General features: G+C 48.9%; 1 protein-coding gene across 15 annotated transcripts in view; it reads right to left on the bottom strand.

The window, feature by feature from the left end:
- DENND2B (DENN domain containing 2B) overlaps positions 1-16,091 on the bottom strand; it is a 178,963-nt gene that overhangs the window by 30,711 nt on the left and 132,161 nt on the right. For 13 of the 15 annotated variants that reach the window (XM_067038671.1, XM_067038670.1, XM_067038666.1 and 10 more), the window contains 2 exons: positions 3,821-5,080; positions 287-423 (listed from right to left, as the gene is read on the bottom strand). In XM_067038671.1, the coding sequence (XP_066894772.1) occupies positions 287-423; positions 3,821-5,080 (1,397 nt within the window). The remainder of the gene's footprint in view (positions 1-286; positions 424-3,820; positions 5,081-16,091) is intronic. The other 2 variants (XM_067038675.1, XM_067038676.1) reach the window with 1 other exon arrangement.

The raw sequence follows: 16,091 nt of genomic DNA, 5'->3' as shown, positions 1-16,091 counted from the left end.
GTTGGACTCCAAAGCCTTTCGAAAATAAAAGGAAAGGATGATGTGGTTTCCCCCTTCTTGTGGTCCCAGAAGCCCTTTGGGTTCCAATTCATTCAAGGCCAGGCTTTAACCTCTTAGCTGCTCAGTCTTTTAAGCTGCTTTCTCTGATGGCCGTTTCCTGGAGAAGTTCCAGAAGCTGGGCCAGGTCTGCCCACAGCGAATGAAGTGGAACCTGGAAGTGCCCCTCCTGCAGCCATTCTTCTGCAGCACCACAGACAAACCGGCCCCCCACTCTACCCCTGCTTACCCACAATATCTTCATAGGCATTCTCTTCTAAAGTGCTTTTGGATCCAAACTTGGGTTGGCTCTCAGTACCATTCTCAGTGGGAGAAGAGGGGTACAGGGACTGGAGACTGGATGCATCCTCAAACTCAAAGGATTTTCTGTGGATAACAAAGAGTTTGAGTCATTCCGGCAGAACCCGACTCCTGCTGCCCTGGTGGGAAATGGCCAAGGGCAAGAGCAAAGACCGGAGGTCCTCCTCACAAAACGAGCTACGGAGCAAAGCATCAAGATGGATCCAAACTTGCCATCCAAATGAAGAGATAGATGGTCTGAAAGGTCCCAGCCCCGGTGCCTGCAAATAATACCAGTAACTACCACAGCTGAAAGGGATGTTATGTGTCAGGTGCTGTGTCATATGCTCTACACATGTTAGCCCATTAATCTTCACAATGCTGTTACTAGGTATCATGCCACTTTTAAGACTGATTAGCTGGAGGCTCAGGGAGATGCACTGATAGAGGTAAGACTCGCCCAGGATGTCTGACACTCCAGGGTCTGAGCTTTTGACTTGGGCCTCCAAGCCCCGGAGAACATCATTTTTGAGAAGTATCTGCCATTACCAGAGGAACTGAGTGCCTCACCTGCTCTTAAGAGTCTCACATCATGCCTGTATCCGAGCAAGGTCTCCAGCACTAAGTAGGCAGTAAGGGCTCAACATTGGATGGGTGATGCTCAGGGCTGTTTGGGGGTTGGGGAAGCAGCTGGTGGTGGGTGGTTTGTTGAAAAAAGAAGGCGCTGAGCCCTCAAAACAAATCACACCACTTCTGAGGCGGAACTAGGAGGGGGCAGTTGCAGCCAGCAGCTACTTCCACGACCCAGCTTCCCTTCAGCTCGTCACCTGCTCCTTTCCATCCCTCAAATAACCTTCCCTTCTACTGCAGAATTTCAAAACTACAGCTGGTTAGCTTCTCAGACACCCTGAGCCCACAGTATCCTCTACTCCTCCCCTTCATCAGGGAGGTTCTTCCCTTCAATGTCTAAGGCTTGGTCCCAGCTGCATCCTTTCCCTCTCCAAGGCAGGTCCCTCCCAGGGAGGGAGAGAAGGAAGTGCACTGACTGAATCCCTCCTCTCAACCGTTAACACCTCCCTCATCTTTGGGAGCCACTAGACCTTTCAGCCGATGCAGTCTTTTCTCTCTCGTTTAATGAACAACACCCCGAGGGCCCTGGGGTGCAAGTCAAGGACTAAAAGTGTCCTAAAGGCCACATCTTGTTCTCAGCTTGCCCAGCTACTGTGCAGCCCTCGACACAGCCAAACACCTCACGTTGGCCCTCTCCTCCCTCCTCTCTGTGACACGGTCCCTCCTAGTTTTCAACTGCGTCTCAAGCTCCTGTGAGGGATCCCCTTTTCTGCTTGCCTTTTCAATGCCACGGTCTCAGAGTCCTGTCTTCAGGACTCTCTTTCTCACTCTGCACTTTCTGGGGCCCCAATATTGACGACCATCACCATATCTACCATTTCTACCACGATGACTCCCAGATCTCTCTGTCACTGGCCCAGACTTCTCAACCAGCTAAACACCCAATGGCTGAGCACAGTCGTTCCTGAATGTTGGCCCGCAGACCACTGCTGGTCTGAGAGCAAGCTTTCACTGATGTATATGGTGGAGTCAGCATCTTATGCAAGCAGTTCTCAAATCAGCAAATGACACAAATCACGTTCAGCCAAATTATCCTTGAAAATCCCTCAGGAAAGTTCCATGTCGAGGACCAACACACTGTCTTTCATTATAACGGATATAGTCAGTTAAAAACAGATTTCTTTCTCTTTGGTTGAATAGCAGAAATATATGGCTTGTATTTTTTTCTTAAATAAAAACGTATATTAAATACAAGAATCGTACCTGGCACAACAGATACAAACTTACTATTTCATGCTCCTCAGGGGAATATGCTCACTGTGTGGAAAGGCAAATAAAACAGCCTGTGCTTTTTGAATTGTTTTTCTTTTTCTTTTCTTTTCTTTTTTTTTCCTAAGAGCAGAGATTTAAATTTGCTGTTAATTCTTACTGGAAGTGACTCCACCATATATGGTATATGCGTGTGTATATATTATAAATGTAATGTGTGTGTATGCGTAGAACCTTCAGGTTGATGTAACCTCCTCCCATCCCCTTTTTTCACCTAGCTAAATGCTTCTTGCTCTTCTAAATCTAGCTCAGCAACTCCCTCTCTGAAGAGGCTTCCCCCACTCCGCACTCAGACGCCCCTTCCTCTAGGTTTCTGCAGCATCCCACCCAGACGTGGATCAGGGCACGCAGCATAGCATCTATGATTTATTTATACATCTATCTCCTGCACCAGATCACCAACTCCTTGAATGCAAGAGCCACATCTTATGTGCCCCTGTGTCCCCTTGACCAGCACAAAGGCTTGGTGCACAGCAGGCTCTACACAGGTATTTCTAGAAACGGATGACTAAAGACGAAGCAAACACTCTTGGCAGGCTTGACGTCAAGAGTCCGTGAGCATGCTGAGGTGGGCCAAAACATGGGATTACCTTTAGCCAAGGGCTCATCTGGCTCATGAGTCTGAACCTTTGTGATGTCTTCCTCTCTGCACATGGCAGGAAAGTTTCTACATGAGATGGGATATGCTGGATGGAAGCCTGAACTGTGGGGTCAGATTGAAGAATCCCCAGAAGCCAAACAAAACCTGAATGCCCACCTGACTCTGCGTTAGAAGAGAAAGGCAGGGAGGGGTAGGAGGACAGGCCTTCCAAAGGAAGCTGGCTCCCAGCCTGCTCCAATTCAGAGAACAAGATGCCTGTCATCTTGCACCAACTCCAGCTGCTGCAGCTCCCAAGCCACTACAATTGTGGAGATGGCCCGGGTACTCCAGTGTCAGGAATGCTGAGACTGACCAGGAAACCAATGTGACCAGGTCCTTCTTGGACATGGCCAAGAAGCAGATGAAATGTTATTTCTCTCCTTTTTCCATCAGTCTCCCCTTTCAGGATCCAAAGAAACCCTCTTCATATAAGCCCAGGGGTCCTGTATGGCCAGGCAGCCCTCAGGAAAGAGGAAATCACGTTAAATGTGTCAACAGTTCTGTGTTAACGGTAACATGCAATATTTAGATAATGCCTCAGGCAAAGAAATACATCTCTAGCTGGCATTTCAGGTAGTTATGAGGCTAAGATCTTACTAGTCCTCAAGGGACTGCCAACTCTATCTAAAAGTAAGGTGGCCCTACCCTTCGCACAGAGGAAGTTCCAACAGGGCTCTACTCCAAAGGCCAAAGCCAGCCAGCATGTTCAGCACACGGCATTTGGAAGAAGCGCTTTCAGCCCCCCACTCACGTTCAAGGATCCTTACCGTGCAAGAGCAGATCAATCTTTCTCACCTAGCTCATGCTTCACCTAACACTATTTGGTGCTCCGGAACTTATAAAGCGCCACTGACTGCGACCCACAGCTACAGTCTGCTTCTGCATCCTCTACTGACGAGAAAGGCGCTGTGCCCAGCTCTATGTCTCCGGAGGGGCACTCGTTACCTGCTCTGGGACTTGCGGTGACCACGCATGTCCTTCTTGGGTCTCCGGGTGACCGGTGGGGCTGGGGTGGAGGGCAGGGGGGGTGGAGCAGCAGGTGTGGCTGAAGGAGGTAGACCATTGCTTGGCTTACTCTTGGGGTTCTTGTCAGCCTCATATTCAAAGGTGCGCTTGGGTTTGGGGACAGGGTTCACAGCGGGATCAGGGGAGCTCTTCGATGGCAGCAGCTGGGAGGTCGGGCTATTTCCAGGGGTCCCCGGCTTAGTGGAGCCACTACCTTCCCTCTCCGGGGGTGAGCCCGCCTCCCCCCCAACTCCAGCCACTCCTCCTGCCCGGCTGCCAGCGCTCACACTGGTGCTCCCTGTCGGTTCCTCCAAGGTGCCCAAGATCTCGGTCTTCCTTCTCCCTCGGTCTACACTGTAGCAGCTGCTGGGGAGCTGGGGAAGCCCCCCACCCGGCTGCTCCTTCAGGGCCTGTTCAATTTTCTGGATCCGACTCAGCACCGCTGAGCTCTCCTTCCTGCTGCCGTGCCCCCTGAGGAAGGCACTGGGCTCACTCCGGCCCGGCCGTTTCTCCAGACGGTAGCAAGAGTCCCGGACAGGGAGTGCCTCTCCCTCCTCCTCGGTCTCAGGGTAGGAACACTCGGAGAAGGTCCTGCTCATCCTCCGGAGGCCCTTGAAGTCGAAGGTCTTTTCTGAGCTGCAGGGGGACGGCACCACACTGGGACAGCCCACACTGGGGCAGCCCTCACTGGCCACCCACTCACCCCCAGAGCCCTCCCGCTTCTCTCCACAAACGCTCATCCTGGGCGAAGCCTCTCGGCGACCCTCCCATGCTGAAATCTTCTCCCGGATGCCCAGGCTGTGAGCACGGGGGCCGGTGCGGTTCAGAAAGATGCTCCGTGGGCCTGCTGCTGACCCCAGGGACGGAGTGCTCTGGGCGAGGGGGAGGCAAGCAGCTACTCCCTCTACATCCTGGGCTGCCCCCTGGACATTCTCCTTCTGGTCCTCTCTCTTGCACACCGAAGGGCTTCTGTCCAAATAACTGAAGCTGGTGGCCTTGAGGGGACAGATGGGTGTTGAAGTGTCTGGGGAGGGGGCTTGAGGATTTGGGGGTGAAGGATCACGGGGATGCCAGTCCTTGAGGAGCAGCCGGGAACTGCAGCGGCTTGGGTACCTGCAGGCTGACGTTTCACTGTCACTGAGCGGGTAGATGGGACTCCTCGGTGGTGAGAGAACTGGAGGTGGAGAGACTGACTGAGACCTAAGAGAAAAAAAAAAAAGAAGAAGAGAAAATGGCAGTGAGTGGCCTGACAACACTGTTTCATTCTTTTTTTTTTTTTTTTTTTTTTTTGGAGCACAGGCTCCGGACGCGCAAGCCTAGCGGCCATGGCTCACGGGCTTAGTTGCTCCGCGGCATGTGGGATCTTCCCGGACCAGGGCACGAACCCGTGACCCCTGCATCGGCAGGCGGATTCTCAACCACTGCGCCACCAGGGAAGCCCAACTGTTTCATTCTTAAAGAGCTCAGCATCCCTTTCCTATAGGACTCGCAAGCTCTAAGTACTGTATGCAAGTAACGGACCTTCCAAGGCTGTCCTCAAGGAAAGAAACAGCTCCTTATCCACAGTAGGCTAAACTCAACGGTCCTCTCTGCCCAATTCATCCCTAGAGACCCTGCGTACTGTCTGCAACAGAAGCCAGTTCTATGACAGGCCAGGGCATCCCCAAAGTCCACATCTGCCAATCAGAGAACAGTAAGATCAGTAGTGTGCTGCTAAGTGTGTAACAATCGGCTCCTTGGGTGAGAAAGCATAGATATGTAGCGTCTGCCAACTTCCCACAGTATAAATATTCCTACTACGGCTGATTTCAAACCAGCAATGTGACCTCATTGGATGTGGACTTGGGAAGAAACACTAATGATCAACTCTTATGAACTGCTACAAAGCATCTCCAGCATGCCACTTCCCAAAGTGGCCCCATATATGCACTCAAGTCCTTTGATCTACCTCCTTGACAAGCCCCATCTCCTCTGAGGCTTCTGCTACTAAACTCAAGATACCGCACCTCAGCTTGGGTCTTGATCAGAACTCAGATTCCTGAAGGTCTCAAAAGGATAAGGAGGGCCCTTCAAGAAAGAATCCTTTCCACGCTCTCAATGAGGAGGCTAATGGGGATGGGAGACCAGCTCCGTCGCAGCTCTAGCCTCTAGCGGTGGCATCATATCAAACAAGCATCAGCCATTCCCCAGCTCCAAATCAACACCCTGGTCTTAGCAACTATCGGGAACAGTTCTAAATAAATGCTTTTACCTATATTTACTCACTGAATCTTCACAAAAACTCTGTCATATTATTATACTTTATTATTATCATCTTCATTTTGCAAATGAAAAACACTTGAGGCATACAAAGATTAAATATCTCATTCAAGGTCTCTAGCTGGTACGTGGTGAAGCCAGGACTACACTAGACTGCTGCTCTAAAGAGGAAGCAGTGGCCTCTGCCATCTTTGTGAACTGCCCGGCCCCCCAGACATAGGTCAGCAGAAATCCCAGCAGCACTGAGCACAGCCTTGTCTCCAATGTAGCATTTGTAAGTATCAGGGAACCTCTTAGTCTTCCCTACTGGACCACGATTTCTTCCAGGTGGAGGGACACATACTCAGTGTCTAGAAGGTGCTCAGTAAATGATGAACAAATAAAGACAAGAAAAGGTAAAGGTGAGCTTACCGAAGAGAACCATGGGCATACTTCCTCTTCAGCACACTTTTCTAGTTGTCTACTAGGGTCATCACTGTCAACTTTCAGAATTTTTCCCAAACCGTTTTAGTTCAAAGACAGCAGGGCTTTGCCAACACTGCATGCTACCGAGGCCTACCTGACCCTAATGCCGTGGCCCTCAAAGCCAAGCGGTCCAGGCTCGCAGGCTCCAGAGTGCCACGCCACCCGCGGAACGCAGCCAGCTGCCCCTGAGCCAGGCTGCAGTCACTGCTCCATCACACACAGAAAACTACAGCTCGGGTGAGTCAGGGATTGGCCAGCAATTCCCTGTTGGGTCATAGCCTCTGGCTGCCCCCGATCAACAGGAAACCTCAACATGCTTAAGTTGTTTTTAAAAGGGCAAGTCAAACAAGAACCCTCCCACGTGTACATGGGCACAGATGAGAGAAATTCGGTGCCCAGCCAAGCCGATGACCAAAGACACTCTGCTCGGTGAGGAGGTGTGAAAAGAGTAAGCCTCGGTACTCCCTAGGGTAGGCAGTGGTAGGGCAATGAGCCAAGCTTGAGCCTGGGGACAGCCCAACCGACTCACGATCGAGAAAGGCCCAGGCCCCTCACTTTTTTCACAGAACCATGGATGCAAAAGGTCATCATCAGTCCAGCCCTACAAGCCAACAAGTGTCCGGGCTACACAAAGGACTCTATGTTTCAGTTATTCTCAGTTGGAGGTGGGAGAAGATGGCTTTTATAGAGGATGACCTTATCATGTGTTTATTCATTTAATAAATACTTAGTGAGCACCTACTATGTGCCAGGCCCTGTTCTACATGCTAGATACAAAAATAAACAAGAGACAAAAATTCATGTCCTCATGAAGCTTGAATTCTAGTTGGTGATGGCCAGTACCTAATGAGACGCAGAATCTTTTAGGAAGCCTTTTCAAACTACATATGCCTCATTTCTCCAGACATTTTGATAAATGCTCCCCTAGCGATGTATCTCTTTAACCCTCAAGGTGAGAATTCACCGGTCCATGAAGCCACCTACGGGGGGCTGCGGGGGGGTGGCTCCCACAGGGGGACAGAAAAAAGGTGAGAACCTCTGGTCTGTTTGATGCCAGCATGCTTCCAATGATTTCAGTAAGGATGATTCTGTAACTTCCCTCAGTAGTTCAAACATGGAGAAATTCCCACAAGTTAAGACATTCTCTCAATGCCTAGTCTGCTTTAACTGAGGTTTAGTTTTTCTCCTCTGGTGAAGGATAAAACAGAGAAGAGACTGGTCCTTTCCGTTAAAGGTCCTGGTCTTCGGATCTTTGCTGATCTGAGGCCCAGAGCTGCAAGTGCCCCTCGCCCAGCCACCCCACACAGGCCAGGCCCAATGTGTTCCAGCAACTCGGGGTGAAAAGGGGGCCTGCCTATGCTGACCTGGAGCCCAGGCATAAGCCGGTTCATCACAGAGAAGGCAGTGTTCACTCACTCCACGATCATAGATAAGGCCCTGCCCTCATGGGGCTCCACATGCTCACCTGAGGGTAGAACTCACTGCATCTCTCTACATGTTTCTGATTCTACCTGTTATCAGGAATGTGACCATAGGCAAAGCCACACACTCCCTTTGAGCTGCCAGTTTCATTCCTCAGAATTGTTCTAACTGTATCACAGGGTTGTTGTAACGGGCACATGTGACTACAGATATGAAACGATGTCATACACTGTAACTCATTATTACTGTTAATTATTAGTAGTGAGTTTTTCACCAGGTTATCTAGGCCAGTTGTTCTCAGTAGAGGGTAAGAACATCACAGTTGCTGGGTTTAAGTTCCAGCACAGCAACTACTAACGAGTTACATGACTTTGAGCAAATAACTTTCTCTAAGCCTCAGTTTCCTTATCTGTAAAATGGAGGTAAAAAGGACACATATCTCAGAGGATTGTTGTAAGGAATAGAGACAATACGCATCAAGTGTTGAGCTCAGCGGCTCACACTAGTACTCAATCTTAGCTTAATAATTACTAATATTAACAAGGACCTGCCTAATCAGAATAATCACTTGGCAAACTTTTTAAAACAGTTTACCTCTGTCCTTGGATTCTAAACATTTGGGGTGTGAGGGGAAAGGAGTAAATTAAATATGGCCATAAATCCTTTGCAGCTCATGCTATCAAAAGGTTGAGTCTATTCTTCTGCCCCTTGAATCGAGGCTGACTTTGTGATTTGCTTTGATGAATAGAATATGGTGGAAAATAAGTTGTCTCCGCTCCAAACTTGAGGCCTCAAGAAGCCTTGCAGTTCAGCTTCATGCGCTTGGAACGCTGCCCTGAGACTGTCACGTAAGAAAGTCAGTCTAGTGTTTCAGAGGAGGAGAGGCCGCGCAACATCACTGAGGTCCCTCAGGCGACAGCCATCCACCACATGGGCCTGACACATGTTGAGGTCATCTTGGACCCAACTGAACCAGTTACATGAGCGAGCCCAGGGGAAGCCAGTAGAGGAACTTCCCAGTGAATGCACAGAAACACGAGAAATCACAGATTGTTCTAGCCCACTAAGTCTTAGGGTGGTTTGCTACAATGCAATAGTAAAATGATGTTGTGGGAAAGGCACTGTGTGTAATTGGCCCTCCCCACCCCAGTGCAGGACCAGGGCCCTGGGCCTTCGATCCCCATACCTCTCTCTTCCTCCGCTTCCCTACAGACCAGCTGCCAAGGTCTGAATGTTTGGACTGCATCCCTCTCCCCCTCTCCCTCTCGCCCTACTCGAGGCTCTGGCACTCTTTTGGGAGTCTCCCCTGAACACTCCCTAGAAGTGAAGCTAGTCCTGCAATCCCAAGAGTCAGCTTCCATCAGTGCTTGCTCGCAGGTTGAGGGAGGGCTCAGGAGAATCTGTTACCTAGAGAACAGGGAGGCTTAAGGAGGAACACACACTGGGGGCTAGCAGTCAGGATGCGTGAGTCCTTGTGACAGTGAGTTTACACAACCAGTGGCACCTCCTTGGCATGGATGGGAGAGGGCGCTCACTCTTGGGCTTCAGTTTCACTTTCTAGTTGTTTCCCAGTTCCTCAAACTGAGGTCGGAATTGAAAGCAATTCTTCCCCTGTTGGACAAAGAAAGACTACGGCCAAGAGAATGACAGTGCTGGTACCCAGGCTGCCTTAGAAAGCCAAGCACCTGAGCAAAGCCTTCTTTTGGGTCTGGTCTCCCATTCTGCCACTGACTCTCTCCAGCTTCACTTCTTCAGGGCTCTTGGACAGCTCCTTGCCACCCTCCCCTGAACCCTGAACAAGGGAACAAAGGAAGCCACCTACTCCCCAGGCCACAGTGTGCTAACTGTACCAGGCTTAAGACACACCTTGGTTCTCCATCCATTCAACCAGTATTTACTGAGCACCAGCTCTATACCAGGTACTATTTGAGGCATTAAGGACTGGTTGAGAAGAGAGGTTCTGGTGGAAAGGTAGGGAGGGAAGCCTGACTGGAAGGAATTCAAGAAATGGAAGAGAGAAAGCGGAGATAAAGAGCTCGGACAGCTCTTTCAAAGGGTTTCCCTAAAGGGGGAACAAGGCAACGAGGTGGTAGTTAGAGGGGAATGTGGGGTACAGAGCGTTTTGTTGGTGGGTTTGAGCTCAGAGTTATTACAGCATGCTTAAATGATGACTGGAATAATCCAGTAGAGAGGGAAAAAGCCGTTAATGCAGGACAAGAGTATAAGTGCAGGCAGTGAGCAGGCAGTGAAGGGCTGGGGACCCAATGCCCATCTACAAGGGGCGCCTTAGACTGAACAACCCCATTTGCTCTCATTCCCACGTACCCAGGCTCAGTGTTTTCTCACACGATCTCGTTCCTATGCTGCTTTATGCTTCCTTCACCGTGGCTTTGACTCCTGCATATATTTCCAATTCATTCCACAGAGGGAAGAAAAGATCCAGAGATGTTCTTTCTTCCTGTCCTTCAAGCATCTGGATCCAGCTTCCTCCCCAACCTCAATGATCTACTCAGTGCCTAAGTCCTATCAATTCTACCACCTTCATATCTCTCAGATCTGTCCCTCCTGTGCCATTCCCACTGCTACTGCTGCTGCCTTGATTCAGATCTTATCTACCGGGACCATTCAAACAAGCTCTCAACTTCTCTCTCTGCCTTCGGTCTTAACCCAGTTCCAAGTCCACCCTCTCATCTCCTGACATCTTTCAAAAATACAAAACTCATCATGCTTCAAACTCCCCACTATATACAGAATGAAATGCAAGTTCATTGGCATGGATCACAAGGCCCCCATGATCTGGTCCCTATTTTAACTTTATCATTTCATACTTGTCTTTGCCTCCAAACAAATCTGCGTCCCACTCTTAGTCACATCAAACTCCTTGCTTTTCACAACTTTAGGCCTTCACGCATTCAATATTTCCTTTGCCTGCGGTGCTGCCTTGTGTCCACTTACATGTCTCTGTAACTCCTCTATGGAATCTCTCTTCACCCCACCCCCCACCCGGGTGGAGATGTCTGGTTTTTGATGCCTCCACTGTGCCTGGAAAACTCTCTGTTACGGTACTTGTAACACTTTACTGGACTATATTTTTCCTCACCTGCCTCCCTCACTAGACTATGAGTGAAGCTACTTGAAGGTGGTGACAGGGTCTTATTAATCTTGATATCCCTTGCTCTTTGTACTGCATCTAGAATTTAGTAGGAATTAATGTATTTGTGCTAAGTGACTAAATGAATGAATACAGAAATAAATGATTAAAACCTAGGTCTCCTTATGACTCCTCAGGGCATTGTTTACAGACTTCATTGTCTCTCTCTTTGTGCCATGTGACCTGAAGAACAACACAGAAAGGTACACAAAGCACTTAGTGCAGCCCAGCACGGCTGTTAGTCCCTAAAGCCCTCTCCCATAAGGCAAAAATCGTACCCTAGACCAAGAGTCTAGAGACCTGGGTTCTGCTGTGGTTCTGGTTCCATCACTTCCTGGAAGAGTTCATGAGCAAAGTCACCTGAATTCTCTGAGCTTCAGGTTCTTTTTTTTTTTTTAAAGAATGGTTAGGGCTTCCCTGGTGGCGCAGTGGTTGAGAATCCGCCTGCCGATGCAGAGGACACGGGTTCGTGCCCCGGTCCGGGAAGATCCCACATGCCGTAGAGCGGCTGATCCCGTAAGCCATGGCCGCTGAGCCTGCGCGTCCGGAGCCTGTGCTCCGCAAAGGGAGAGGCCACAGCAGTGAGAGGCCCACGTACCACAAAAACAAAATAAATAAATAAATAAATAAAATAAAGAATGGTTAAATACATGTATGTACATATGCATGTACGTATGTATGTATGTATGTACGCATTTATTTTTGACCACACCACGTGGCTTGTGGGATCTTAGTTCCCCGACCAGGGATCAAACCCGTGCCCCCTGCCTTGGAAACATGGAGTCTTAACCACTGGACCGCCAGGGAAGTTCCCTCAGGTTCCTTATCTACAAAACAGGAGGAAAACACTTGCTCTGAGTAACCTCACATACTAGCTGTGTGACTAAAATGATGTAAATTTTTAAAGTGTTTGGGGCTTCCCTGGTGGCGCAGTGGTTGAGGCGGGGTGGGGGGGGATGCAGGGGACACGGGTTCGTGCCCCGGTCCGGGAGGATCCTGCATGTAGCAGAGTGGCTGGGCCCATGGACCATGGCCGCTGGGCCTGTGCGTCCAGAGCCTGTGCTCCGCAGCGGGAGAGGCCACAGCAGTGAGAGGCCTGCGTACCACAAAGAAAAAAAAAAAAGTGTTTGAACACCATTAAAAGTTCCATGAAGACAGAAGATATATAAAAGAAAAGTAAATACACAGCAGCTAAAACACTTAATATGCTGCTCTTATCACCTCTTTATTGCTCTTTATTCTAAAATCTGAGGAGCTTGCCCCTGGGGAGGCAGACACTGTGAAACTGGGCCCTTATGCCACCACCTTGTCAGCAGGCAGCCAGCTCTGCTCCTCAGCAAAGGCGTGGATGCCAACGCTACAGCACATGACTGGCCAAATCCAACATTTACAGGAGAGGGAGTAAGATAAACAGATAGAAAGAAAGAGATAAAGGGGGCGGGGGAGAATACAAAGGAAATTTAACAGAGGACCATAAGCACGCACACACACACACATGCACACACACACGCACAACACACACACAGACAAACGTATAAGACAAGTGAGTAGGACAGAAAGGGCATGAACTAAGGTAGAATGAGGAACAAACTTAAAGAGAGGGCAACGTGTGTGTGCGCATGCACGTGCACATGTACAGACAGAAAGTGAGAGTTAAAGTGCAAAATACGTGCCCTTGCCTCCAGTACCCAACCCTTGGGTTAGTGACCTGGGCCATCCTCCAGTAACACAGCAGGAAGCATTCATGCCAAGGGGCATGTACCCATATATTGTCAAGGTCACCTAGGGACTTTTTGGGAGGGAAAGCTGTCTTTAGTCCTTGACGACAAGACAGTTCTGAGCTCAGCATGCTCTGGCCACAGAGCTCCTGAAGTGTCAGTATCAGGAAGCAAACCAAATTGGGGCCAGTTGGAGAAGGCTCCTGGGAGTCCAGGAAACAGCCCCAGAGGCACCAAGATGGGCTGTAGGCTCCATGAAGTGAGCCTATCCACAGATTAAGGTTACACAGGGCCCAGCTTCCAACATGCCTAGTCCCTACTGAGTAGGTGTCTAACCTGCTTCCAAATGAAACTGCCTGGGAGTTAGCCAACCACCATCCCAGGGCTGCTCAACTAAAGTAGGTCCTGATGGCTCAGTGGGCAGCAGCATCCTCCCATCACTATGTGACCACCCCAACTCTGGAGATGGCATGCTCACTGCACTCCCCCAAGGCCATATTCTGAGGCACCCAGAAGGAGAAAAGGGAGGAAGTCTGCCTGAGTCCTATCAGCAAGTCCAGAAGTTTGTTCCCCAGGCCAGAGCAGGGGTTCAGTTCAGTAACGGACATCCCACTCTGGGACAAAAGTCAAAAAGAGGGTGACACTCACAACTTGACCGTCTTGCTCCCAAATGGCTGGAAGCCCTCAGTAGGGTCCAGGACAGCCTCATCCTCCAAGTGGGGCTACATCTGGACCACTACCTACAGAGACTCAAAGTCAATCACAGCTTGTGAGGGTAAGTAGAATATTAGCTAGGGTCAGAGCAGAAACTGAGTCACCTTGTCACCTCCAGAAAGCACATCTACCTGCCTGTCATCTAGCTGATTTCTAGGGAAGCACAAGGAGAATTGGTGAGCTCTTCTCTGAGAAGGAACCCCAAGTCCTCTAGGAAGTAATGGCAATGAACATAAAGAGAGCATTTATAAGACAGACGCCTTCTCTGAGACAGGTGAAAAAATGATGCCTTATGGGAACGTCCCCAATGCCCTAGGTCCAGCAAAAATGGAACTGCTGTATAAAGCAGAACCAGGCATGATGCAAAGCCAAGAGGGAGAGAAAGGTAGTTGCAGGAAACCGTGCTAAAGACACTTGTGATGGTTTCAAAACATGGTCCCCAAATTCTCTGACATGCCTGCTGTCAACATGACCACTTCTCTTGAATCTGAGCTCTGTGATTGCTTGACCTATAGAATATGGTAGAACTGAATCTGTGCTACTTTTCAGGCCCAGGCCTCAGGAAACCAACAGCTTCTACTTCCTGTCTCTCAGGCTGTGAGAGAGCCCAGGCCATGTGGAGAGGGTAGGTGTTCTGATGGACAGTCTCAGCTGGGGTCCCAGCAATAGCCAGCATCAACCCCCCAGACATGTGAGGTAAGACGCCTCCAGGAAACACCGGCCCCTAGCCACTGAGTCACCCTAAGCCTTGAAGTCTTTACAGCTGAGGTCCCAGACATCATGAGCAGGGAGCAGCCATCCCTGTAGTCTCTGTCTGAAATCCTCAACTACAGAGTCTGTGAGCATAATCAAATCGTTGTTTTACACCATAAAATTTGGGGTAGTTTTGTAGCAGTAGATACCTGACACAGATTTGGGTACCTAGAAGTGGAGTGCTATTGACACCAAATCCTAAAACATTGACCGTGGGACTGGGTGATGGCTGTTGGGGGTGCTTAAGGCAAAAATAAGGAAAACGTTAGAAGCTAGAGGAAAGGGGACCCTCATAATGTTGAAAAGTTTGGCAACTCTGTCATCTGTGGTAACATGGAACATAGGAAGTATATCCAATATATTAGATGAACTAGCCAAAGACATTTCCAGGCAGAGGGCCAAAGGTGCCCTCTGACACCTTCTCGCTGTCTCTAGTGAAAGGAAAGAGATGAGCCAAACAGGGAACTGTTTTCAGACAAAATTTAAAGGAAACATAAATGAGAAAGAAGGGCTTTCTGAGTTAGAAAATAAAACTTGTTTCAGTCTCTGTCTCTCTAGACAAGAAAAAATTCTCAAATTAAAAAATGGCTTCCAGATTGTGGCGACAGTTACACTCCATGGGTGTGTGTATGTGTGTATATGAACTCATCAAACTGAAAACTTTATTTTTTTGGTTTTTTGTTTTGTTTTAACATCTTTATTGGAGTATAACTGCTTTACAATGGTGTGTTAGTTTCAAACTGAAAACTTTAAATTGCATTTATGGTACTTTAATTATCCCTCAATAAATCTTGTTTTAAAAATCTAAAGTGGGACTGAAAGATCCTTTGCCAAGACCTAAGAAAGATTTAAAGTGTTGCCTCACAGAATCTTACACACAGACAGACAAAAGGCCTTCTAAGGATCTTAAGGGTGAGCCCTGAAGATCCTCTGTAAATAATAAGGCCTCTAAGACTCTTAACAACCATCGTCCCATGGCAATCTCACAGGGAAATATCCACTTATCCACCTTCTGAGGTACTACAAGTGCCATGTGGAGGCTCTAAACCAAGGGTTCTAAGAGTGAATACAGAGAGGGGAGGGGAATCCTTCCTAGCTGAGTGGTCAAGAAAAGGACTGGGAGGGAAGTAACATCTGCATCCAGACTGGCAGAAATGTAAGGTTCGCATTAGAGAGCAGTGCAAGATTAAGGTAGAAAGAAAAACCAGGGCTTTTTATGAAAGCCTGACAAAGCAGGCCAAGTTTGACTGTATCATAGATGACAGTAGTTTTCAAGCAGGGAAATCCCAGTCATGTTTACAGGGAGGTGAATGTAGAGGTACAATAAAATAACAGAAGGAACAGGAGAGCTAGGCTTGCCTTCTTCCCCCCGTTAGCTTTGTATCCTTGGGGAGTACCTCTTCTTCTCTGTGTCTGTTAGCCAAACTGTCAAACAAGTGGGTGAGACCGAATGAGATCTAAGGTTCCTCTTCAGCTCTGCCTTTCTCAGTCTATGGACTGAATGGAAAGGGAATCCGAAGTTAACAAGACCTATCATGGAAGATACTATAAGGACTCAAATAGTACAAGTAGCCTATGCTCTAAGAGGCTGATCTCCCAGCCATCTAGACAACTGGTCAACAGTTTGTCTTCTAGGTATCAGGCACTGTTCTAGGCTCAGAGGAGACAGAAAGCAGTCAAAGTCCTTGACCCCAAGAAGTCTACACTTTTACAGGCACCCAAGTTTCCC

Source organism: Kogia breviceps, chromosome 7, assembly GCF_026419965.1.
Source record: "Kogia breviceps isolate mKogBre1 chromosome 7, mKogBre1 haplotype 1, whole genome shotgun sequence".
NCBI classification, from domain to species: Eukaryota; Metazoa; Chordata; class Mammalia; order Artiodactyla; family Physeteridae; genus Kogia; species Kogia breviceps.
This window is presented reverse-complemented; position numbering and strand designations above follow the sequence as displayed.